This window comes from Procambarus clarkii, chromosome 10 (assembly GCF_040958095.1).
Source record: "Procambarus clarkii isolate CNS0578487 chromosome 10, FALCON_Pclarkii_2.0, whole genome shotgun sequence".
Classification (NCBI taxonomy): Eukaryota; Metazoa; Arthropoda; class Malacostraca; order Decapoda; family Cambaridae; genus Procambarus; species Procambarus clarkii.
The window spans coordinates 11,087,033-11,112,032 of NC_091159.1; the positions used below are offsets into that span (position 1 = coordinate 11,087,033).

A 25,000-nucleotide genomic window follows, 5' to 3' on the forward strand; every position below is an offset into this window, starting at 1 on the left:
GTTTTATTTCACCCTGATGTCCCTGTTCACCTAGCAGTAAATAGGTACCTGGAATTTAGACAGGGCTGCTTCCTGGGGGGGGGGGGTTGATTGATTGACAGTTGAGAAGCGGGCCGAAAAAACCAAAGCTCAACCCCCGCATGCACAACTAGGTGAATACGAATACACACACACACACACACACACACACACACACACACACACACACACACACACACACACACCACTATCTTGCTGTTATCTATGGCTACAATAAGCTTAAGTAGAACAGTATAGAAAATAATGAACACCTATTTCCTTACCAATCACACGCTATTCACAGCTTTTCCTCACACCATCACTTCCGATAGTTTCTTGCCACACTGTTCCTTTTTTGTGGTAGTGGTGGGGGGGGGGGAAGGGGGGGAAGGAGTCGGGGGTGGACACGACATACCGTGAGTTAGTGAAGAACTACCAAGGCCACTTCAACTTGCTGTTAATCTGCCAGTACGGCAGCTTTGGTTGGTAGAGCTGGCGCATGCGACCATCTTGCTAACCGCTACACTAACGTACCAAGACCACTGTATCTGGTTGATACCTGGTTGATACCTATCATTCACCACCATCACACTACAACACCACACCAACCACCACCAGTACACTAACACTACTCACCAACTTCGCGCTGTAAACAGACATTTACACGGGCACTGGAATATACATGAGAAGTAGAGCAGATTGGGCTTGACACTGGGTATGCAAATTATGTAAAGGAGTGTGGTGTACAGTGCCTCGTGCGGCATGACATACCTGGAGCATATCTGGAGCATACCTGGAGCATACCTGGAAAAGGTTTCGGGAGATCTACTACTGCCTGAGCTCGGCCTGAGGCCAGGCTCGACTTGTGATAACTTGGTCCAACAGGCTGTTGCTTGGAGCGTCCCGCACACACGGGGAACTAAACACCACGAACGAAGCCCCAGACACCACAAAGGCCCCAAACAAAGCCCAAAACACCACAAGCGAAGCCCCCAAACACCACAAACAAAGCCCCCAAACACCACAAACAAAGCCCCCAAGCACCGCAAACGAAGCCCCCAAGTACCACAAACAAAGCCCCCAAACACCACAAACAAGGCCCCCAAACGAAGCCCCAAACACCACAACCAAAGCCCCCAAACACCACAACCAAAGCCCCCAAGCACCACAACCAAAGCCCCCAAACACCACAAACAAAGCCCCCAAACACCACAAACGAAGCCGGCCGTTCTGGCGACGGAGGAGAACTTGGGGAGGAGGAGCGGCCACAATAACAATGAAGCAGCTGCCATCAGACCGCCTCGGCATTATTATCAATATATGATACCTGCTAATCTTGGGAGCATCTCCCCGCAACCCGCCATTACCCGCCGGGATAATTGGCTAGCCATCAATAATGACTGCTAATAAGCTAATCTGAGCTCACTGTTAACCCGTCGCTGTGGGCTCAATCCCACCAGCCTCGTCACGCCCCTCTACACACACACACACACACACACACACACACACACACACACACACACACACACAGTACACACGAGGGCCTTGCGACTGAGTGGAGAGCGCTCGGGGGTCGCAGTGTAGTCCTAAGGACCCGAGTTCAATTCCAGGCTGTGGTTCATACGTCAGGCTGAGAACAGCTGCGTCTAACAGCCTGGTTGACCAGACCATCAACCAGGAAGCCTGATCAGATACCGGAACTAACACAAGGTAACCGCAAGGTAGCCCCCAAATGGCGAGGAGATCGAAGCTGGCGGACCTAAAGAAGCACTCCTTGACACAGCATATCTTGCGCCGCTCCAAGCAACAGCCTGGTGGACCAAACTCTCACAAGTCAAGCCTGGCCTCGGGCCGGGCTTGGGCAGTAGAAGAACTCCCAGAACCCCATCAACCAGGTATCTTAAGACCCGACAAAACCAACTTAACACACAAACCCTGTCTAACAGCCTATTAGACCAAGCAACAGCCTGTTGGACCAAGCAACAGCCTGTTGGACCAAGCAACAGCCTGTTGGACCAAGCAACAGCCTGTTGGACCAAGCAACAGCCTATTGGACCAAGCAACAGCCTGTTGGACCAAGCAACAGCTTGTTGGACCAAGCTGTTGAACCAAGCAACAGCCTGTTGAACCATTCAACAACCTGTTGGACCAAGCTCTCACAAGTCAAGCCTGGCCTCGGGCTTGGGGAGTAGAAGAACTCTCAGAACCCCATCATCCAGGTTACAATAAAAAAAATCATCCACAGGGAGTAGATTACAGAATATCAAATTGTCTCCTACACGCCGATGCCAACATTCTCGTGTCGTCACAAAGTCAAGCGTAATTAACATCATCAATAAATAACCACATTTTTCCCCTAACATGCAACGTAAGGTATGAATTTTGAGTAATTTAATGTGAAGGACAATTGGAAGTGAGAGAGAGGCAGCAATTAACGGGTGTGACAGGTAAGTGATGGCTTCCTTTTATCTTGTGCCAGCAGTAATTACCTGTGTCCACGACCGGTTCCAAGTAATTAGCTCGTCACGTGCCCGTTCGGCTGGATTACCCACCCCCTCTCCCCCCCTTCCTTAACCACCGAACACACACAGGACGTTCAAGAATGTACGTACACGCACGTACACACGCGTACGTACTCTCTCTCTCTCTCTCTCTCTCTCTCTCTCTCTCTCTCTCTCTCTCTCTCTCTCTCTGCTTGAGTACTGGATGATACCTGGAGCATACCTGTAGCGGGTTTCGAGAGTTCTTCTCCCCGATAACTTGATGAACTTATTAACTAACAAGTCAACACCACCAACTTAAAAATGGCGGTATTACAACCGCCCAACCTTCCCTTCTATAACACAACGATAACACACAATAACTTGACATACCTAACACCAAACTGCCACAGCACATCAATAACAAATAAGACAAAAACAAGACCCCATAACACCACACCATCAACACCACCTGCATCAACACCACCTGCATCAACACCACCTGCATCAACACCACCTGCATCAACACCACATCATCAACACCACCTGCATCAACACCACCTGCATCAACACCACCTGCATCAACACCACCTGCATCAACACCACCTGCATCAACACCACCTGCATCAACACCACCTGCATCAACCCCTCGCCTCACCCGCCAAGACATTACGGCCCAATGATTCAATGCCCACCTGTACACGCGGCCTACATCAATCTCCATCCAGAATTAATTACCGGCCAGATAAGCTTTATCAGCAACACGGGTTGAGCAAGAGTCTAGCGTCAATAACAGGTGTTGAACGGGGCGGCGCCGGACAATTAGCGGGGTAGGATAATGTCATACAACACCACAACATGATTTATAGAGACACGATAACAACGTGGCCCTAGGGAAGGTAAGCGGCAGGCTGGCCGGGTGAGGGGTCAAGGCCTGCGAGAAGGCTGGTTAGAGGCAGGGAAATGTAAGGGGAAAAAGAAGGCCCGGCACAGATAGGTTTCCCTGTGCCAGGTAAGCTACGGGCTCACCATAGCCCGTGCTACTTGGAACTTGTTTCGAGTAGCTGAATCTATAACAAACAGATAGGTAAAGAGGCAAGTAGGGAGAGTGAGGGAGGGAAGAGGCTGATAGGAAAGGTAAGGTAGGGACTTATCTGTCTATACTTACCTATCAGTGACTCCGGGGGAAGTGACTCCGGGGGAAGTGACTCCGGGGGAGGTGAGTCCGTTTACGTCCCGTGTACTATCCTTCTCGTGGTACAGGATAGGTAGACGACATCCTATACCACAAGAGTCGCAAATTCAATTACTTTCCAGTTACGTAGAAAACGGGTGAATACAAATGGGATCTCTATCCTCCTAACAATTATACTTGAAATCAAAATATAGGACCACACTCCAATGACTTTACCTCGCTTGCCAGTAGAGCTGACGTTATCGGCGTACCTTAACCTATACCAAAACTGGACAGGGGGGGGAGAAGGGGTGAGACTGTTCAGACAGCTCAATACCGCCACTGTCTTGTACGGAGTGGGGACGGGGGGGGGGGGGGAAGAGCTGAATGGTCTTCGTCGGACACAGAACAGTCTTGCCACGAAGCATTCTTCCTTGTCAAGATGGTTGGCTCCTTGTTGCTCAATGACCATTGTTTTCAAATGCTGAGATCAAGGTCTTGACTGGAGATCCGAATCTGGGAATTGCGCGCTTTTTATTTCTCGTGCGCCTTTGTGGTGCCTTTCAGCAAAATAAATAGTGGAATTCGTGTACCATTTCGCAGATCTTGACGCTGCAGTTGCTGGGATCTGCAGCTTCCTGGACATCTGCACTGCTTGATCTCTAATTCTTACCTAAAGGTATTCTAGAATGTGTGGTATGTAAATGTCTACATTCCTTCTCTAGTTGCAATTGGTGCAGCTTCATCTACAAAGTCATTCCTTGATGTTCTTTGTCTCTGCTGGTCTACTGGTCCGTGTGTGCAGTATGGAGAAGCTGTCAAGTCAAGTACCAAGTTTGCTTCTTGGTACTTGACAGTAAGTAGCAAGAAGCAAACCGTGCAATAATGTATAATGCCCTGTGCAATGATGTATAATGCCCTGTGCAATGATGTATAATAGATGTGAGTTATTCTCAGTCTTTCTCCTTGCGAAGCCCTAACCTTTAAGTCTCCTGGCAATGTTTGATATATGCTTGAGTTACGAAATTTGCATATATTAACCCGTATATGCTGGGGTGTTGAGGCCACCTGGGCATTCTCACACCACCCACCGACCTCTTGATGCTGGGTGTTGCAAGCATTTGACCACACACACACACACACACACACACACACACACACACACACACACACACACACACACACACACACACACACACACACACACACACGCACACACACACATACCCTGGTGGCCTGGTAGCCTGGTGGATAGCGCGCAGGACTCTTAATTCTGTGGCGCGGGTTCGATTCCCGCACCAGGTAGAAACAAATGGGCAAAGTTTCTTTCACCCTGAATGCCCCTGTTGCCTAGCAGTAAATAGGTACCTGGGAGTTAGTCAGCTGTCACGGGCTGCGTCCTGGGGTGTGCGTGTATGTGTGTGGTGTGGGAAAAAAAGTAGTTAGTAAACAGTTGATTGACAGTTGCGATGCGGGCCGAAAGAGCAAAGCTCAACCCCAGCAAACACAACTAGGTGAATACACACAGAGCCCACATAAAAAGAATAACGTCTGCGGCATATGCGAGGCTGGCCAACATCAGAACAGCCTTCAGAAACCTGTTTAAGGACTCATTCAGAATCTTGTATACAGCATATGTAAGACCAATCCTGGAGTATGCAGCCCTAGCATGGAGCCCGTACCTTGTCAAGCACAAGACGAAGCTGGAAAAAGTTCAGAGGTATGCCACTAGACTAGTCCCAGAACTAAGAGGCATGAGTTACAAGGAAAGGCTATGGGAAATGCACCTTACGACACTGGAAGACAGAAGAGTAAGGGAAGACATGATCACTACCTACAAAATCATCAGGGGAATTGACAGGGTAGACAAGGATAAACTATTCAACACTGGTGGTACGCGAACAAGGGGACACAGGTGAAACTGAGAACCCAAATGAGCCACAGGGACGTTAGAAAGAACTTTTTCAGTGTCAAGAGTAGTTAACAGATGGAATGCATTAGGCAGTGATGTGGTGGAGTCTGACTCCATACACAGTTTCAAATATAGATATGATAGAGCCCAGTAGGCTCAGAAATCTGTACATCAGTTGACTGACAGTTGAGAGGCGGGACCTCCCCGTGCTGTTCCATCTCATAGGTTAAGGCCCAGAGATTACACGCAGGGGGGGGGGGGACAAAACGTCAAAGAATGGTGTGGATTTGACGTCGAATCAACATCAACGTAAATCAATTTTGCTGACGTTGTTTCGGTGTTGCATTGGCGTTACTCTAGGATATCGTACCCCACGGGACTGCTATCGTTAGAATAACGTTAGCAGTTATCATTTTTTTTTGCAGGGATATTCCTGCGCGGGCCCTAAGCCTCTGGCTGGCCCACTAAGTGTTGCTTGTTTGTTTTTCTTTGGTGGAGTATGAGTATTTATGACTCGTATGGCCGCTTCAGTAAGATTTTGCCATATGTGTTTAACAACTTCTGCTCTGTTGAATCTAAGTTGAAATCTTAATGGGTTTGTAACTGTGCACTGTGTTAGATAATGTTCCAGTGGTCTGCCGGGCATTTCTCCACAGTGCTGACATTTCCTCTCATCTTTCGGAACCTGTAAGCCTATTTCCCATGCACATGGGTATCCAAGCCTGATGCAATGTAAGTGTAATTCTGTTGCTCTACTGCTCCCTTTCATCAAACTAAATGGTTCGTAGTTGGTTGAATTCTTGTACCAACCCGCAGATCCTGATGTTGCAACTGCTGTGTTGTGGTCACTGTACATCTTTCAACCCGTTCTCGCAAATTCGTAAAGTCAATATTGACTTATTAACTACGTGCATAGGTGATATACTAAACATAATAGATACCCTTAAAAATATTCATAGAAAACACCGACCTTACCTAACCCTGTTAGTATCTTAAGATAAGCATCTTATTGCTTCGTAATTACAATTATTACTTAACCTATACCTATTATAGGTTAGGTAATAATTGTAATTACGAAGCAATAAGATGCTTATCTTAAGATACTAACAAGGTTAGGTAAGGTCGGTGTTTTCTATGAATCTTTTTAAGGGTATCTATTATGTTAAGTATGTCATCTATGCACATATTTAATAAGTCAATATTGACTTATTAAATTTGCGAGAACTGGTTGACATCTTTTGCATTGCTCTGTTTCTAATTACTTTCTTAATCTGTGATACTCTGTGGTGTGTAAATGTCTACATTTCTTCTCTTAGTTGCAAGTTTTGCAGCTTCGTCTGCAATGTCATTTCCTATTATTCCCACATGACTTGGCACCCAGTTGATAAGTACCCGTCGGGCTTGACGTTTGAATGTTTGCATTAATGATATAACATTTGTGATCAGATGGATGTTATCACATGTGTTCTTGTTGCAATGTTTCAATGGCGGTTCTCGAATCTGTATGTATGAGAACATGTTGTCGGTGTTCAGGAAGAGCATGTTCCAAAGCCTTTTGAATGGCTAGCATCTCTGTTTGTAAAGTCGAACACCCATTTGAGAGTCTCCAACTATTTACAGAGTTTCCTGCTTTAACTGCAGTTCCGGGTTCTTGTCCCTGCTGGTCTACTGATCCATCTGTGAAGTATGTGAAGCTGTCGGATGCCATGTTTGCTTCAATATGCATCTGTGCAATGTTACGTAACAGATGAGGATTTGTCTGGTTCTTTTTTCCTTCAAGAACCATAATCTAAAAGTCTGCAGGCGGAGATTCCCAAGGGGCTTGCATAGCAAAGTCTGCATGTATGTCGTCGACACCCTTCTCAGTGATTGTGTTTGTTATATTGAATATATTGATGGTGTTTATCGCACAATCGGTCTACCTGTTGCTAATGGAAGCTCTTCTGCCCAGAGTTAGTGCTCCAGTGATTATATCTGTAAGTCGTCATTCTTAACGACTGTTAGCGATGCTAAAGCCGCGGCAAGAGTCGTTAAGGAACAAAACCGAATCCGAAATTGCCCGAAACGCTATGTCTACTTGTGGCTTTAGGTATTGTATGTACTACCTCTATCTTTAAATCAAACACAATATTTGTACTGTAACTCTGCAACTATGTATGTACTTTTCCTAAATAAATTATTATTATTATTATAAAAATACAATCAGAAGACTTGTAACAAAGTCTTCTGATGTCTTCAGATGCTGGAACAGGGTTTAAGAATACACTCATCACGGAACATACACTCATCACGGAACATACACTCATCACGGAACAATGTCAACAAATGGACGGGAGATTGATGCACTCAACGGCAAGGAATCACCAAACATTTACCCAACTCAACTACCGAAACCTGTACATCTTTCTCCGATTATGCCAGTTCTGTTAGCAGATATTAAACAGTATATGAGCTCCGAGGCACTACCAGATTGTTTATAGCAATAATAACCTTGGGTTATGAAGTTTGAAAGCTCATAAACATGTTTAATACGTGTAAAACAATGCCGCCATGATCGAGGAGAGATTTACAGGCTCTGTAAGTGCTTTTGTAAATGCTCAATGATTCCTAGCCGTGCATCGCTGGTGAATTAAGTTTATTCTGTCTACACAGACACGTGTTCCCACCATGTAATTACACAGCCATCAATCTCGCCCCCCCTCCCCCTAACACACACACACACACACACACACATGTACATGAGAACAAGTAATCAATACCTGCCTTTGTGTGTGTTGTAATGACTTCTGTCTGCCCGTCGGTGTTGACCCAGCCCCCCTCATTGTCTGTCTGTCTGTCTGTCTGTTTCTGTCTGACTGTCTACACACATCGGTTATGATCTATAGTTTCTACATTTAGTTTTCAATGCGTTTTCTGTGATTAGCAGCGTTAAGGCAGCATGTTAAGCATACAAAGGGATCAAGTTTTAAAGCTCGTCATTAATAGGATAAATACGATTCCTTGACATGCTCCATGTTAAGGAATCCTATTAAGAAAGTGTACTAGAGAACGTGTTAAGGGAGCATATTAGGGAGCTTGTGTATCCGCAAGACCAAGTTGTGTGTGCACAACCCGTTCTCGCAAATTCGTAAAGTCAATATTGACTTATTAACTACGTGCATAGGTGATATACTAAACATAATAGATACCCTTAAAAAGATTCATAGAAAACACCGACCTTACCTAACCTTGTTAGTATCTTAAGATAAGCATCTTATTGCTTCGTAATTACAATTATTACTTAACCTATACCTATTATAGGTTAGGTAATAATTGTAATTACGAAGCAACAAGATGCTTATCTTAACATACTAAGTAGGTTAGGTAAGGTTGGTGTTTTCTATGAAGCTTTTCAAGGGAAACTATTATGTTAAGTATGTCACCTATGCACATATTTAATAAGTCAATATTGACTTATTAAATTTGCGAGAACGGGTTGGTGTGCAGGGGTGTTTACCGGGGAGCATGTATAAGGGGAGGGGGGGCGTGTGCGTGTACCAGGGGGGGGGGGGGAGCGTGTGCATATCCAATATACACAGTAGAGACCACGCTCCTGTTACGCTAATAATCAAGACCAAGTCATATTAGACAGATGTGAGCCGACCGGAACACCTGTGTGCTCAACATACGGACACAATCGGATAACAAAATTATAAATTTTACATTTACAAACACATGTCCTGATCTTCAAATTGCTCACTCCTCTTTCCCCGCTAAAGTTACGGTCAATTTTAAATACAACTGTTCCATGTATACAAATGCATTACACATATGCATTACATGAATACTCTCGTCAAAGGCATACATAAAATGTGGAGAATAACATGAATAACGGGTGAATGCTTGGCAAACAGCGCTGTGGGGGCATGGGGGACGGGGGGGGGGGGGGGTGAATGAGACCAGGCCGCATGACTCACCTGCTGAACGCCCATTAGTCCATGGCGATGGTTGAGTAATTAGCTCCTGGGCCGCCTCCAGCAGCTCGTTAAGCTCTCCCAAGCTCCACCATCTGCTTCGCCGTCGTCTTGTCGTGCTATGTAGTCGTAATGGTTTGGCGCTTTCTCCTGATATGCAGGCGATGAGTCACAATAACGTGGCTGAAGTATGTTGACCAGACCACACACTAGAAAGTGAAGGGACGACGACGTTTCGGTCCGTCCTGGACCATTCTCAAGTCGATGAGAGTTCGCCGTCTTGCTCTCGTGAAGTTCACTTAGGCACACAAGTGTCTAGGGTTCGAAACTATTACAGCGAGGTTGACTTTGAAAGTGAGAATATCACTTGTTAAAATAAAACCCACAATAACATGGGCCAATTCACACGGAACAACTGTGTACAAAAGGCCGGTTGTAAGTATAAATATTTTAAGATGAATATATAATATATATATAATTTCGTATCACCCGGTACGCGAACAAGGGGACACAGGCGGAAACTGAGTACCCATATGAGCCACAGGGACGTTAAAAAGAACTTTTTCAGTGTCAGAGTAGTTAACAGATGGAATGCATTAGGCAGTGATGAGGTGGAGGCTGACTCCATACACAGTTTCAAATGTAGATATGATAGAGCCCAGTAGGCTCAGGAATATGTACACCAGTTGATTGACAGTTGAGAGGCGGGACCAAAGAGCCAGAGCTCAATCCCCGCAAGTACAAGTAGGTGAATAGGTGAATACATACACACACACACACACACACACACACACACGCACAACTCTGACCACCGACCATAATTCACAACACAACGTTGTTACACTTTTACAACCCGAACGACCTAATTACAATGTACGCCGCGTGACCTCCCAAGCTGACCCCCAGCCCTCAAAAACACAGCAATCATCTCCTACTCTCAATTTTTACACTGGTCTATTTTCGAAAGTTTTTCTACTCTAGCAGACAGACCATTAACAGTCTGGTTGTTGCCTCGTTAGTGAAGGGACGTGTGATTACAGAGCAGAGGGTGACAGTCAAGAGAAGGGGTGACATGATTGATGTATATAAATGGATGACAAGGTGCGACAAAGGGGATTTAAATAAGATTTTAAATATCATCAATTTCAGTACAAAATAGAACTCGAAACAATGGATATATATATATATATATATATATATATATATATATATATATATATATATATATATATATATATATATATATATATATATACACACACACACACACGTCTCTAACTAATAGCTATGTCCAGTCTAAACACCTGTGATCAACGAGACTCGTCCTATCTAAAATAGGCGTAACTAGATAAACTAAGCCTTGTTACCCAGTTCCCAGGCTCCGTCTAACACAGGTGTTGGTGTTGCTCGCAGGTGTTCCCATAGAGGGACGTGTTTCATCAGCCTCACACAGCTGCTAGTCCGTCACGCCAAACACCTCATATACCTGGACATAGCTGACCAGTACTCCAGAACGACCAGGTGACACTACACACCTGGCAATATTATCCTCCTCTCCCCCCCCCCCCCAACACTGCTCCCTACCCTCCTCCCCCATTACAACATGGGGCTTGACAGCTGAGTGGACAGCGCTTTGTATACGTAGTCTTGAGCTTCCGGGTTCGATTCCCGGTGGAGGGGGAAACAAACGGGCAGAGTTTCTTTCACCCTAATGTCCCTGTTACCTAGCAGTAAATAGGTACCTGGGAGTTAGACAGCTGCTACGGGCATCTTCCTGAGGATGAGTAACAGAAAAGAGGCGTGGTCGAGAACAGGGCCGCGGGGACGCTAAGCCCCGAAATCATCTCAAGATATTCCCTTTACCCTCACTATTTCTGCCCCCTACTTCATGCAAGTCTCACAGTTCAACAGCAAATAACCTCAGAACGCTCAATCGGCCTCAAAGGACAATGTACCGTCTTCCAGATGGCTTCAGCCCACATAATATCCACAAGGCGACTATTGGAGGACCAGGTCTCAGGTTTGTACAGTAAAATAACAACATACTGGAGCGGACATGGTAGGAAATACACAACAGAGCCAGCGAAGAGTGGCACTATCAAAGTTATCAACTCGGGGCTCCCTCCCCCGTCCCTACTCTTGCTGCCAGCCTGCAAGAAAATACACAAAAACCCCAACACTCGTGCAACATGTATGCAACAGAGAAAATGTTGCATACGTTGCAAATTAACATTACGGGATAAAAGTCAAGAGCGTATTTGCTCGGGAGGAGGGGGGAGAGGGGGAGAGAGGCAGGGCTACCAGCGAGGCTACGAACTCCTTGAAAAGACCAAGAAAACACCGCTCCTGTGCCAGGTAAGTCCACTACGGGCTCACCATAGCTCGTGCTACTTGCCCCGCTCCTGTGCCAGGTAAGTCCACTACGGGCTCACCATAGCTCGTGCTACTTGCCCCGCTCCTGTGCCAGGTAAGTCCACTACGGGCTCACCATAGCTCGTGCTACTTGGAACGTGTTCCGGGTAGCTGAACCTATAACAACAACAACAGCCCAAGAAAAGTCCAGGGTTGCATTCCAGCTATCCTGCCGTTCCTCCGCCCAGCTAATATGATCACACCAGATGAATGGTTATCGTGAGTGAACGCCCCCCTCCCCCCCCCACTACATCTGCAAGCTAATGTTCCAGCGCCCCCCCTCCCCCCCACCATCTCCAGAAGCATAATTGTGTGTATACGGTCTTCTCCACAACCCTCCCATTATCCCTTGTTTGGGTGTGCACGTTCTGCTAATTGAATGGAAGCCAGACGATAATTATGCAGCGAGAGAGAATATTTTTGTGAATGGCAATAAGACAGGAACACTGAAAATCTTACGAGGGGGGGGGGGAGGACTGGTAATATTTCTTCCTATATCAGGCGTGAATGTTATTTCCTATTTGTATAACTAGTATACAGTTACACTCGCATTGACCCGTTTTCTGTATTTTACTCATTATAAATTGATTTAACTTTTTCGTAGAGGCTCAGAACACTGAAAAGATTTACTGAACAAAAAATTGTACCACTTACGGGCTATTCATGCCCGTGCCTTATTTTTACACTTTTATAATAAAATGTAAAGTCTCAGTTAGGTACCAGTTAGGTCTGATCCTTTCTTCTTGTGGCCACCTATGGCATGGTTCGTAAACCAACAGTTTCATACATTTGAGGCCCAGAGTTCGAGTCTCTGATAATCCTAGTGGGTGAAATATTACCCCCACGGTATTATTAATAACATCTCGTACTGTAATTATGATTTCAAACCGTTTTGGTAATTAAGACAAGCGTGGGATGTGGGTTGATCCCCGCAAGAGTCGTATCTTGACAGGTGATTCACAGACAATATCGGTTACGATGTCTTAGCCGCACGCCACACTGGTTACGATGTCTTAGCCGCACGCCACACTGGTTACGATGTCTTAGCCGCATGCCACACTGGTTACGATGTCTTAGCCGCACGCCACACTGGTTACGATGTCTTAGCCGCACGCCACACTATTTACGATGTCTTAGCCGCACGCCACACTATTTACGATGTCTTAGCCGCACCATATTGCTTGCCCTCTGTCTTCACACACAACTCCTTCAATAATGTATTCAACAATTATACAAATATCTTCATCATTTCAATAAATTTGTCAATTTTCAGCTTTCCCTGGTAGTGTATGATTTATTTTTGCTTAACAACAAAATTAAAATATAATTATATATATATATATATATATATATATATATATATATATATATATATATATATATATATATATATATATATATATATATATATATATATAATATGCATCGCTGATTTCTTCGGGTTTTCCCTGCGTATATCTTGCGACATTTCTACGTGCACTTGTAAGAGTAATCTACGACAAGCGCGCTCGCACAAACTCACTTAATTTGTCTAGGAAAAAAAAGGCCACTGGTGGAGGAGTTGGGGAAGACGTCTCGCTACACAAGGGCGTCGAGGGCAACATTGTGCAGTCAAGCGCCATTAACCACAACACAAGGACGTCGTGTGTTGCACAAACATGGAGCGGTACATAAGGGGCGTCAAACGCAACACACGGGGCGTCAAACGCAACACACGGGGCGTCAAACGCAACACACGGGGCGTCAAACGCAACACAGGGGGCGTCAAACGCAACACAGGGGGCGTCAAACGCAACACACGGGGCGTCAAACGCAACACACGCGCGCGTCAAACGCAACACACAGGGCGTCAAACGTAACACACGGGGCGTCAAACACAACACAGGAGCGCGTCAAGAGGGCCCGGAGGACCACGGGATGTAAGCCGTCACCATCAGAAAGGTGCGCGGGAGCCCGGAGCGGTACACACCTCTCTCTCACACGTCTCACCTCACACTGACTCTCACTGCTGCTGCCCGCCTGCTCCTCCCCTCCCACCCAGCGATACCCACCCACCCCAACACCCACCCCAACACCCACCCAACACCCATCCCAACACCCACCCAAACACCCACCCCAACACCCACCCTAACACCTCTCTCCCCCAACACACGAGACCACAACACCAGCACCCTAAACAACCTGAAGACCTTACTCCTTAACACAACTCCGTAATCGAGGCAAGATTAACGACACCAAAAGACCTCATACTATAGTGCAACACGCACACACGCACGCACACACGCACTGCGTGGTGCTTGTGCTTCCATTAGGATTAAGGCAATTACAAGAGATGGCATACATTAGACAGGAGATTGACTGATTGATAAAGATTGTCGCCCAAGAGGTGGCACGGGCATGAATAGCCCGTAATAGACAGGAGGTTGACGCACAGGCTCCAGTCTACCCTACAGTACGTCTGACAATAACCGCTCCTTATACCACTAATCTCCTACTACACTCCCATTACCCATTAACATCTTATCTTCCTCGCTGAAACAAGCAGAGACTTCGCTTCCCTTTGCAGGCGATGAGTCACAATAACGTGGCTGAAGAATGTTTAGCAGACCACACGCTAGAAGGTGAAGGGACCGTCCTGGACCTCACAATCGACTTGAGAATGGTCCAGGACGGACCGAAACGTCTTCACTTCCCTTTCTACGCACGCAAGTTACCTGCTTGATGGGGTTGGTAGCTTCCCTGACGGCCACCTGGTCAACCAATCTATTGCTGCTTGCGACCAGCAAACCAGCTGATGCGGAAGATCTTGCATGAGTTCGGATATTTTCTAGTAATGACTGAGTCATGGACTTACGATATTGACACGCTTAACTTATGTGAATGACTCATTTACGCGTTTCCCTTGCGTTCTCCACCTCTCCCCCTTACCTCTACCCCTCCCCCTTACCTCCAATTCCCCTCCACCTTACCTCCACCCCCCCCCCCCCGTCACCCCTCTTATCAACAAAAAACGCTGTACAAAGTGTCAGCGGGCAGGAAAAAACGCCTTAAAAATATCCCGTATCGTGAACCGAGCCGCAAGGTTTTTTTGTTTGTTTTGCTCCCTGGTACCTCATGTGAGATATGTGCTCCCTGGTACCTCATGTGAGATATGTGCTCCCTGGTACCTCATGTGAGATATGTGCTCCCTGGTACCTCATGTGAGATATGTGCTCCCTGGTACCTCATGTGAGATATGTGCTCCCTGGTACCTCATGTGAGATATGTGCTCCCTGGTACCTCATGTGAGATATGTTGCCTGTTCTGACTCCTCGCCGTGATATATCACCTCGCTAATACACCTGATATGTGAACAGTTACAGCTGGAATATGTGTAGCTTGTCCCAGCGCAGTCACATTTTCAGTGTGTGTGTATGTGTATGTGTGTGTGTGTGTGTGTGTGTGTGTGTGTGTGTGTGTGTGTGTGTGTGTGTGTGTGTGTGTGTGTGTGTGTACTCACCTAGTTGTGCTTGCGGGGGTTGAGCTCTGGCTCTTTGGTCCCGCCTCTCAACCGTCAATCAACAGGTGTACAGATTCCTGAGCCTATTGGGCTCTATCATATCTACACTTGAAACTGTGTATGGAGTCAGCCTCCACCACATCACTTCCTAATGCATTCCATTTGTCAACCACTCTGACACTAAAAAAAGTTCTTTCTAATATCTCTGTGGCTCATTTGGGCGCTCAGTTTCCACCTGTCCCCCCTTGTGCGTGTTCCCCTTGTGCGTGTTCCCCTTGTGTTAAATAGTCTGTCTTTATCTACCCTATCAATTCCCTTGAGAATCTTGAATGTGGTGATCATGTCCCCCCTAACTCTTCTGTCTTCCAGCGAAGTGAGGTTTAATTCCCGTAGTCTCTCCTCGTAGCTCATACCTCTCAGCTCGGGTACTAGTCTGGTGGCAAATCTTTGAACCTTTGTGTGTGTGCGTGTGCGTGTGCGTGTGCGTGTGTGTGTGTGTGTGTGTGTGTGTGTGTGTACTCACCTAGTTGTGTTTGCGGGGGTTGAGCTCTGGCTCTTTAGTCCCGCCTCTCAACCGTCAGTGTGTGTGTGTGTGAGATAGACCCACGTGTCTCAGGGTGTGTCCTGCGTGCGTTTGTATCCCAGCGCCCACCTTACAGAGTGGCCACGCCCGCTAATGTGTGTGTGTAGGTGAGAGCGGGTGTGTGTATATCGGGGCCGTGGTTGACAAAAGCCGCCGACACTGTCGCCCGCAATCACAGCAGTCAGTCATCACAGGGGGGGTGGGGTGGGGGGGGAGGTGAAAGGGGCGGTGTTTACGACAAAAGTTTGTATTGGTGTGGCTCCACAACACCGCCATGGCCACCCTTCCTGAGTCCTGGCTCAGTTTACTTTACACACTGACTCAAGGCCGCGTAACAGATAAATATTTTTGTTTTCAACATATTTAAGAACATGGACATTTATATAGCTACCCTAACTTGCGATGGTGACCTTGCGAAGATTTCGGGTCTCAATGTCTTGCTTTATGGGGTTTTGGTAGTTCTTCTACTCCCCATCTCTCTACTGACTTGTGAGAGCTTGATCCACCAGGCTGTTGCTTGGAGCGGCCCGCAGGCCCGTATATCCACCATAGCCCGGTTGGTCCAGCACTCAAACTATCTAGTTTTATCTTGAAGATGTCCACGGTTGTTAAGGCAATACTTCTTATACTAGTTGGGAGGATGTTGAACAACCGTGGACCTCTGTTGTTTATAGTGTTCTCTGATTGTGCCTATGGCACCTCTGCTCTTCATTGGTTCTATTCTGCATTTTCTTCCATATCGTTCACTCCAGTATGTTGTTATTTTACTGTATAGATTTGGTACTTGGCCCTCCAGTATCTTCCAGGTGTACATTATTTGGTATCTCTCTCGTCTCCTTTCTAGTGAGTACATTTGGAGAGCTTTGAGACGACCCCAATAATTTAGGTGCTTTATCGCGTCTATGCGTGCCGTATATGTTCTCTGTATTCCCTCTATTTCAGCAATCTCTCCTGCTCTGAAGGGGGCAGTGAGTACTGAGCAGTACTCGAGACGGGACAACACCAGTGACTTGAAGAGTACAATCATTGTGATGGGATCCCTGGATTTAAAAGTTCTCGTAATCCATCCGATCATTTTTCTGGCTGACGCAATATTTGCTTAGTTATGTTCCCTAAACGTTAGGTCGTCGGACATCATTATTCCCAAATCCTTTACATGCTGTTTTCCTACTCTGGGCACATTGGACTGTGTTGTACCCTGTATTATGTTTAAGGTCCTCATTTTTACCGTGCCTGAGTACCTGGAATTTATCACTGTTAAACATCATGTTATTTTCTGCTGCCCGGAAACTGGGTATATTGTCAATTATAAAACAAAAACAACAAATAACGTTAAGCATATAAAGCCAAAACAAACTCAGGTATTTTATTTATCACATTTGCTGCAGGAAAATTCTCGCTGAGCCCCTGAAGTTGATAGCGTTCTCTGAATGTGTTCACAACACTCAAAGTTCCTATTGGGTCTCATTTACAATGGCTATCGTATAACTCGAACAAGGAAACTAATTTTGTGTGAGTGCATCAGGATACAGCGACGGCCTGATTTCCTGCAGGTTCGCGTTCGATCCCCAGTGGTCCAAGCGGCTGGTCACACACTTCCTCCACTACATCCTATACCAGCTCCTAGTCCACACATCCCTTCCTCCTGATAATTACTGTACCTTTCCTCCCACACCACAAAACAAACAAAAAGGAGGCCTTGTCGAGGACCGGGCCGCGGGGACGCTAAGCCCCGAAATCATCTCAAGAAAACTCCGTACACCCTGTCCTCAACCAGTGCCAGGCACCGTGGTGCCAACACTGCCGTTATTAAGACCTCCGAGTTCAACAGTGCCAAGCCCATGATCGCGTTAACCTGTGTTAAACGATTCCTGGATAAAGTAATTAGCCTCCCTCCTCCCCGCCCTGGTGGCCTGCAGCAGGTGGTCACAGGCAGGCAACCGACTTCCTTAGGGAACTAATATGACCATAAAAGCAACGCAGAAAGTGCTAAACAGGCGATGGGGAGAGAAGAGGACAAGAGAAGGTAGAGAAGAGGAGAACAGAAGAGAACATGAGAGAAGAAGAAAGAGAAGACGAGGGAAGTGGGGATGAAGAGAGGAAGGGCAGAAGGGTGAAAAAAGGGAAGATAGAAGGTAAGAAGGGGGTTAAAGAGAAAAGGAAGGAGGGAGGAGGGGAAAAGAAAGATGAGGTGAAGGGTGAACCCACTAAGCTGCCGTCACCAATAAAATAAGGACCAAGATCCGAAAGCTCCAGTAAGTCCACTACGGGCTCACCATAGCCCGTGCTACTTGGAACTTTTTGTTCCAAGTAGCGAATCTTAAACAAAAACAACAACAACGAAAGCTCCGCCATCAAGAGTTTAACTAAACAGTGTTCTACACACCCACGTACTACAAATAATCGCCAGCAGAACCTAAACACCTAACCTAACCAAAGCCTAAATATGCATAATAGGCTAATATATAACAATATTAATTTGCATTTGAGAAAATTCCTATTTTGAATGAATAGCATGTTAAAATTGATGAATGTATCTTTGGGGTCGACCGCTGGATGGAAGCAACAGAAGACTGTTGCATCACTTGTGTCTCGCGTGTAAACAGTTTTTCATTCATAAACAAGGGGGGGGGGGGTTTGGCAGCTGGATTAACGAGCTTGCGTTAACGAGGACGGGCTGCATCTGGTGTACACTGTTTCCTGGTTTTTTCCACTTGGAGCAGAACAGTAGTGCCAGAGTCGACACCCTTGGCTGTCTCCGTGCGTAGTAACACAATGCTTCTCTTTCTTTACAACTTTTACAATAAACACACATTACCCTACACCACTACAGGCCCCGTAAGAATATTATATTTTATAATAAGAATATTATTTATTTAGTTGAATTTTTCAAATATGTGCAACTTCCTCCAGCCAAGTCAGCCCCCTCCTTCAACCCCTTCCCCACCACCCCACTCCCCCTCTTCTCTCTGGCCGTGTCCACAGGGAAAAGTCTCTTGGCCATTACCCCGCGCAGCGAATGCTCTCCATCACTCAAATGGTTTCTTGGATAAGATCAAATAAATCCCAAGTAATTCCCTCCGCAGCACTGGATTTTCACTCCATAAAACAAAACCACAATTTTACACAATTTCACTTACAGCAAACTGCATACGTCTCCCTTAATCCTATACCATTCGCGGGATTTTACACTCCATAAAAAGCCAAAGCCATTACATCGGAGCCTCTGGCCATCAAACTGGGGTGGAGGTAGTAGCCCCCCACCCCACCCCCACCCCACTCCACACACACACACAGTGCGGTCCTCGCAGCGGAGTGGATAGCGTTAGGGAGTCCCAGTCTACGGACCCGGGTTCGATTCCCGGTTGAGGCAGAATCAAATGCACCCCGAGTTTCTTTCACCCCTGGTGCCCCTGTTCACCTAGCCGTAAATAGGTACCGGGGAGTTAGACAGCTGCTACGGGCTAATTCGTGTATGTGTGTGTGTGTGTGTGTGTGAGAGAAATATATGTAGATTCTGCAAATACAAATAGTATTTGTATTTACACACACACACACACACACACACACACACACACACACACACACACACACACACACACACACACACAGGAGCCGGCCGGCAGAGCGGACAGCACGCTGTACACGTGATCCTGTGGTCCCGGGCTCTGGCGAGAAACAATGGGCAGCGTTTCTTTCACCCTGATGCTCCTGTTAGCTAGGAGTAAATAGGTACCTGGGAGTTAGTCAGCTGTCACGGGCTGCTTCCTGGGGGTGGAGGCCTGGTCGAGGACCGGGCCGCGGGGACGTTGACCCCCGAAATCATCGCCAGGTAGCGGTGTTGTACGTTTTAACCCCCCCCCCCCTCCGTATAAACCACACTGTCATTTAATTCCATTTACATTGTGTGAACCTCTTAGCTTAGTCAGTCTAGTCACTTATTATGCACCCCATCCCGCGGGCCGTGGTGGAAAGGGTTCCGACGTTGTTGTTTTTTTTTGTAATTTCTTGATTTGAGGTTGAATATGTCGATGGGGAATCAACTTGGTGGGCTGATATGTGCTGCCTTCCTGATTGTGTTGTCTTTATGACGGAATATTTCTTTATTAATGTAGTCCACTGCAACATATTTACCACTACTAATTCTCTCTCTCTCTCTCTCTCTCTCTCTCTCTCTCTCTCTCTCTCTCTCTCTCTCTCTCTCTCTCTCTCTCTACAGCACCACCGTTACACTCATATATTTTGTTGGCCATGAGAGGGGGTGCTTCTTCAGGAGGGGGATAGGGTGGATGGGGATCACAAGTGGGGGGTAGGGACTGGTGGATGACGTAGGGTGAGGCAATGGATTACCTCGGTATATATATATAACTTTTTTCCTGACGTCACAAGAAAAAAAGGAAGAAAAAAAATAGTAGAAAGGCCATAAAAAAGGGGCCGCGGCTTCCATACAGCAGAAAGGTCGAGCGGGTAAAAAAAATCGAATTGAAATAAAAAATAAAGAATATATTTGTATTTCAAGTAGGTATTATTTAGTGTATAGATGAGTTGTGTACATAAGTGTAGGGGAGAGAGTAAAGGGAGGCCCCTCACAAGGAGGAAAGGGTACGGGGTAGTGATGATTTTAGTAAGACGCAATAGTGATCTTACAAGTCAAGCCTGGCCTCAGACTGGGCTTGGGGGAGTAGAAGAACTCCTAGAACCCCATCAAGCAGGTATCAAGCAAGTGACCGGGCCCCAGGGAGGAGAGACAAGACCCCCCCACAGGGTGTCTCGGTCCTCCTCCCCCCACCCCCTTCCCAAGAACCCACCATTCACGCGCTAAAAGATTAAATAGAGTAGACACACACACACACAAAATACCTTCTGCCTCCATGTGGTCATTTCCCCTTCTGTGGTCCCGTGGGCCACCCAGCTACCTTCTCTGAACGTGTTCCTGTTTCCCTCCCACCACAGCAGGGGTGTGGTCGTCCCTCACCCACCACAGCAGGGGTGTGGTCCCTCACCCACCACAAAGGGGTGTGGTCGTCCCTCACCCACCACAGCAGGGGTGTGGTCGTCCCTCACCCACCACAGCAAGGGTGTGGTCCCTCACCCACCACAGCAGGGGTGTGGTCCCTCACCCACCACAGCAGGGGTGTGGTCGTCCCTCACCCACCACAGTAGGGGTGTGGTCGTCCCTCACCCACCACAGCAGGGGTGTGGTCCCTCACCCACCACAGCAGGGGTGTGGTCGTCCCTCACCCACCACAGCAGGGGTGTGGTCGTCCCTCACCCACCACAGCAGGGGTGTGGTCGTCCCTCACCCACCACAGCAGGGGTGTGGTCGTCCCTCACCCACCACAGCAGGGGTGTGGTCGTCCCTCACCCACCACAGCAGGGGTGTGGTCCCTCACCCACCACAGCAGGGGTGTGGTCGTCCCTCACCCACCACAGCAGGGGTGTGGTCGTCCCTCACCCACCACAGCAGGGGTGTGGTCGTCACCCATCCACCACAGCAGCGGTGTGGTCGTCCCTCACCCACCACAGCAGGGGTGTGGTCCCTCACCCACCACAGCAGGGGTGTGGTCCCTCACCCACCACAGCAGGGGTGTGGTCCCTCACCCACCACAGCAGGGGTGTGGTCCCTCACCCACCACAGCAGGGGTGTGGTCCCTCACCCACCACAGCAGGGGTGTGGTCGTCCCTCACCCACCACAGCAGGGGTGTGGTCGTCCCTCACCCACCACAGCAGGGGTGTGGTCGTCCCTCACCCACCACAGCAGGGGTGTGGTCCCTCACCCACCACAGCAGGGTGTGGTCGTCCCTCACCCACCACAGCAGGGGTGTGGTCGTCCCTCACCCACCACAGGGATATGATCGTTTCCAACACAAGATGATTCGACCAAACTCATTTTATACTTGCTAAAACCATGTGTATTGCTATGCCAGGATGTATTAGCTAAGGAGTGGCTGTATTTCGCCCGGTTGGGTTAGGTTAGGTTCAGCTAGGTTAGGTTTAAGTAGGTTTCGAAATCCACTGGCGAATCGTCTCTTGTACGAAGTGACTCGTATCCACCACAGCAGCACCCAACGAGAGTCGTAAACAAAGCTGGCTTCCGCAAGTGTTATTGGCTGAGTTTACATTTATGGAGGGGGGGGGTATGGGGGTGGATGGGGGGAGGGAGCGGGGGGGAAAGGTGTTGAATACTAGGCTCAGCCTCCATCAGCTTCGCCAGGCGGGTCAACACATTTGACACAAACCTGAAAGGAGGGGAAAGAGATACAAAGATGTGACTAGCAAAGGGGAAGACTTGACAGAAGGTGTGTTCCAGAGGGTAAGAAGAAGACATACACACCGACCGCCCAAAGAGCCAGAGCTCAACCCCCGCAAGCACAAATAGGTGAGTACACACACACACGGGTTACAGGCTGCCAAGCGATAAAGCCAACACAGAAAGGGACCAAAGATGACAATGGCGAAGTAGCCCAAAAAAAGAAGCAAAACGAAGATTTGTTGTTAAAAAAAAAAGACAATAAAAAATGGAGGTGGAGAGTAGTTGACGAGGCAGAACAGAAAGGAGAACGAGGGAGGGGAGGAAGAAAGAGAGAGAGGGGGAGACATAATTCTCTATCAGGCGACATATCCGATACTGAATTACGGGGAGAAAGTGATATCCGATAGTGGAGGCAGATTGTGTCACCATCGATTTGGAGAGAATTATGTGAAGGTTTAATGGCTTGAATCTGGCCGTCATAACAGCCCCGGGGACTTGGCACCCCCTCACTTCCGCCTTCCTCATCAAACATTTACTCTGCTTCCTCACCACTCTGCGCCTCACGCCTCACATGACGAGGAGGAGACTCCTCACACCTCATCATATGACCCAGGAAGAACAGCCGAGAGTATAAGACTTCAGACTCTTGGTAACAGGCCTAAACTCACTCCAAGCGGGTACTACACACACGGGGGCCCCAGCAGGCGGGTACTACACACACGGGGGCCCCAGCAGGCGGGTACTACACACACGGGGGCCCCAGCAGGCGGGTACTACACACACGGGGGCCCCAGCAGGCGGGTACTACACACACGGGGGCCCCCAGCAGGCGGGTACTACACACACACGGGGGCCCCAGCAGGCGGGTACTACACACACGGGGGCCCCAGCAGGCGGGTACTACACACACGGGGGCCCCAGCAGGCGGGTACTACACACACGGGGGCCCCAGCAGGCGGGTACTACACACACACGGGGTCCTCCAGCAGGCGGGTACTACACACACGGGGTCCTCCAGCAGGCGGGTACTACACACACGGGGCCCCCAGCAGGCGGGTACTACACACACGGGGCCCCCCGCAGGCGGGTACTACACACACGGGGGCCCCAGCAGGCGGGTACTACACACACGGGGGCCAGCAGCAGGCGGGTACTAAACACACACACGGGGGCCCCAGCAGGCGGGTACTACACACACACACACGGGGGCACCCAGCAGGCGGATACTACACACATGGACCCCAGCAGGCGGGTGCTACACACACACGGGGCCCCCAGCAGGCGGGTACTACACATACACGGGGGCCCCCCAGCAGGCGGGTACTACACATACACGGGGCCCCCCAGCAGGCGGGTACTACACACACACAGGGCCCCCCAGCAGGCGGGTACTACACATACACGGGGGCCCCCAGCAGGCGGGTACTACACACACACAGGGGCCCCAGCAACCGCTAAACAAGACGCCCGCTCCCACCACATTAACATACAAATGGCGAGTGCGCTCTCATAAAAAATGGAGTTGGGAGGGACTTGCGAAATGGACGCCACACACCAGGACCCCGACTCGTGGGGGGAAAATAGTGAAATGACAAAATTCATGAGGTTGCCGCAAAAGGGAAGAACGATTATATTATATATATATATATATATATATATATATATATATATATATATATATATATATATATATATATATATATATATATATATAACTTCAGTGCTGCACAGGCATCAGGAGGTGCTGCCAATCACCGGGAAGCAGCCAAGTCACGTAAATTCAGAGATCTTGATCACCACTACAATTTTGTCCCCATTGCCTCAGAGACACTTGGTGCCTGGGGTAAAAGTGCTGCTAGTTTTTTTGAAGGAGTTGGGGTCCCAAGCTAATTGAGGCAACTAGAGACCCTAGAGCCGCCAGTTTTCTCTTTCAGCGCCTTAGTGTGGCGATCCAGAGAGGAAATGCTCACTGCATCCATGGTTCCTGACCGCCATCTGAGGAGCTGGGGGAGCTCTACAACTTGTGACAAGTAGCCTTGTACTCTGCATGTAACCAATGTTGTAATCCTTTATGTGTAATGAAATTTTAAAATAAAGTTAGATATATATACACACATACAAAAAGAATAGGGGTGGTAGAAGAAAATATCAAAGTGTTCAGTGAGGACCCACAAGGTCTTCACAAGTTCCAGCATGTAAACTCACTATACCTGTGTCTTGTGTACATAGGTGTGTTGTCTTGAAGATGTCACCTGTGTCTTGTGTACATAGGTGTGTTGTCTTGAAGATGTCACCTGTGTCTTGTGTACATAGGTGTGTTGTCTTGAAGATGTCACCTGTGTCTTGTGTACATAGGTGTGTTGTCTTGAAGATGTCACACTGCTGACGACACGTCGAACAATACAAAGGAAAGACTAAGTATTTCTTCACCCTCCAGATGGCAGAAGGTGTTTACGTAGGATGGAAAACGTCAATAAGAAAATTAGCAACAGTCAAAATGCAGTTGTGTTTAATATATTACAACCTCATGGTCTTGCCACCTTACCTTATCTTTCTATGATTCCGGGGAATCAATGTTCCCGCGGCCCGGTTTCTGACCAGGTCTGACAATTATGGCAGAGTGTGGTTGGCCGGTTAAGAGCACAGGAGGCCGGTCAAAAACTCTGTTACATCACCATTAACTCCAAGGTAAAAAAAAGGGCGCACCACTGACAA

The 25,000-nt window shown here is 47.8% G+C and overlaps 1 protein-coding gene across 8 annotated transcripts in view; it reads right to left on the reverse strand.

Annotated features, from left to right (window-relative positions):
• LOC123748350 (autism susceptibility gene 2 protein homolog) overlaps window positions 1-25,000 on the reverse strand; it is a 131,584-nt gene that overhangs the window by 91,343 nt on the left and 15,241 nt on the right. The window contains exon 1 of one of the 8 annotated variants that reach the window (XM_069321588.1): window positions 9,541-9,957. The exons of the other annotated variants lie outside the window; for them this stretch is intronic. Within the exon in view, the coding sequence (XP_069177689.1) occupies window positions 9,541-9,555 (15 nt within the window). The 5' untranslated portion in view covers window positions 9,556-9,957. Of the gene's footprint in view, window positions 1-9,540; window positions 9,958-25,000 lie in introns of those variants that run through there. 8 annotated transcript variants of the gene reach the window in all.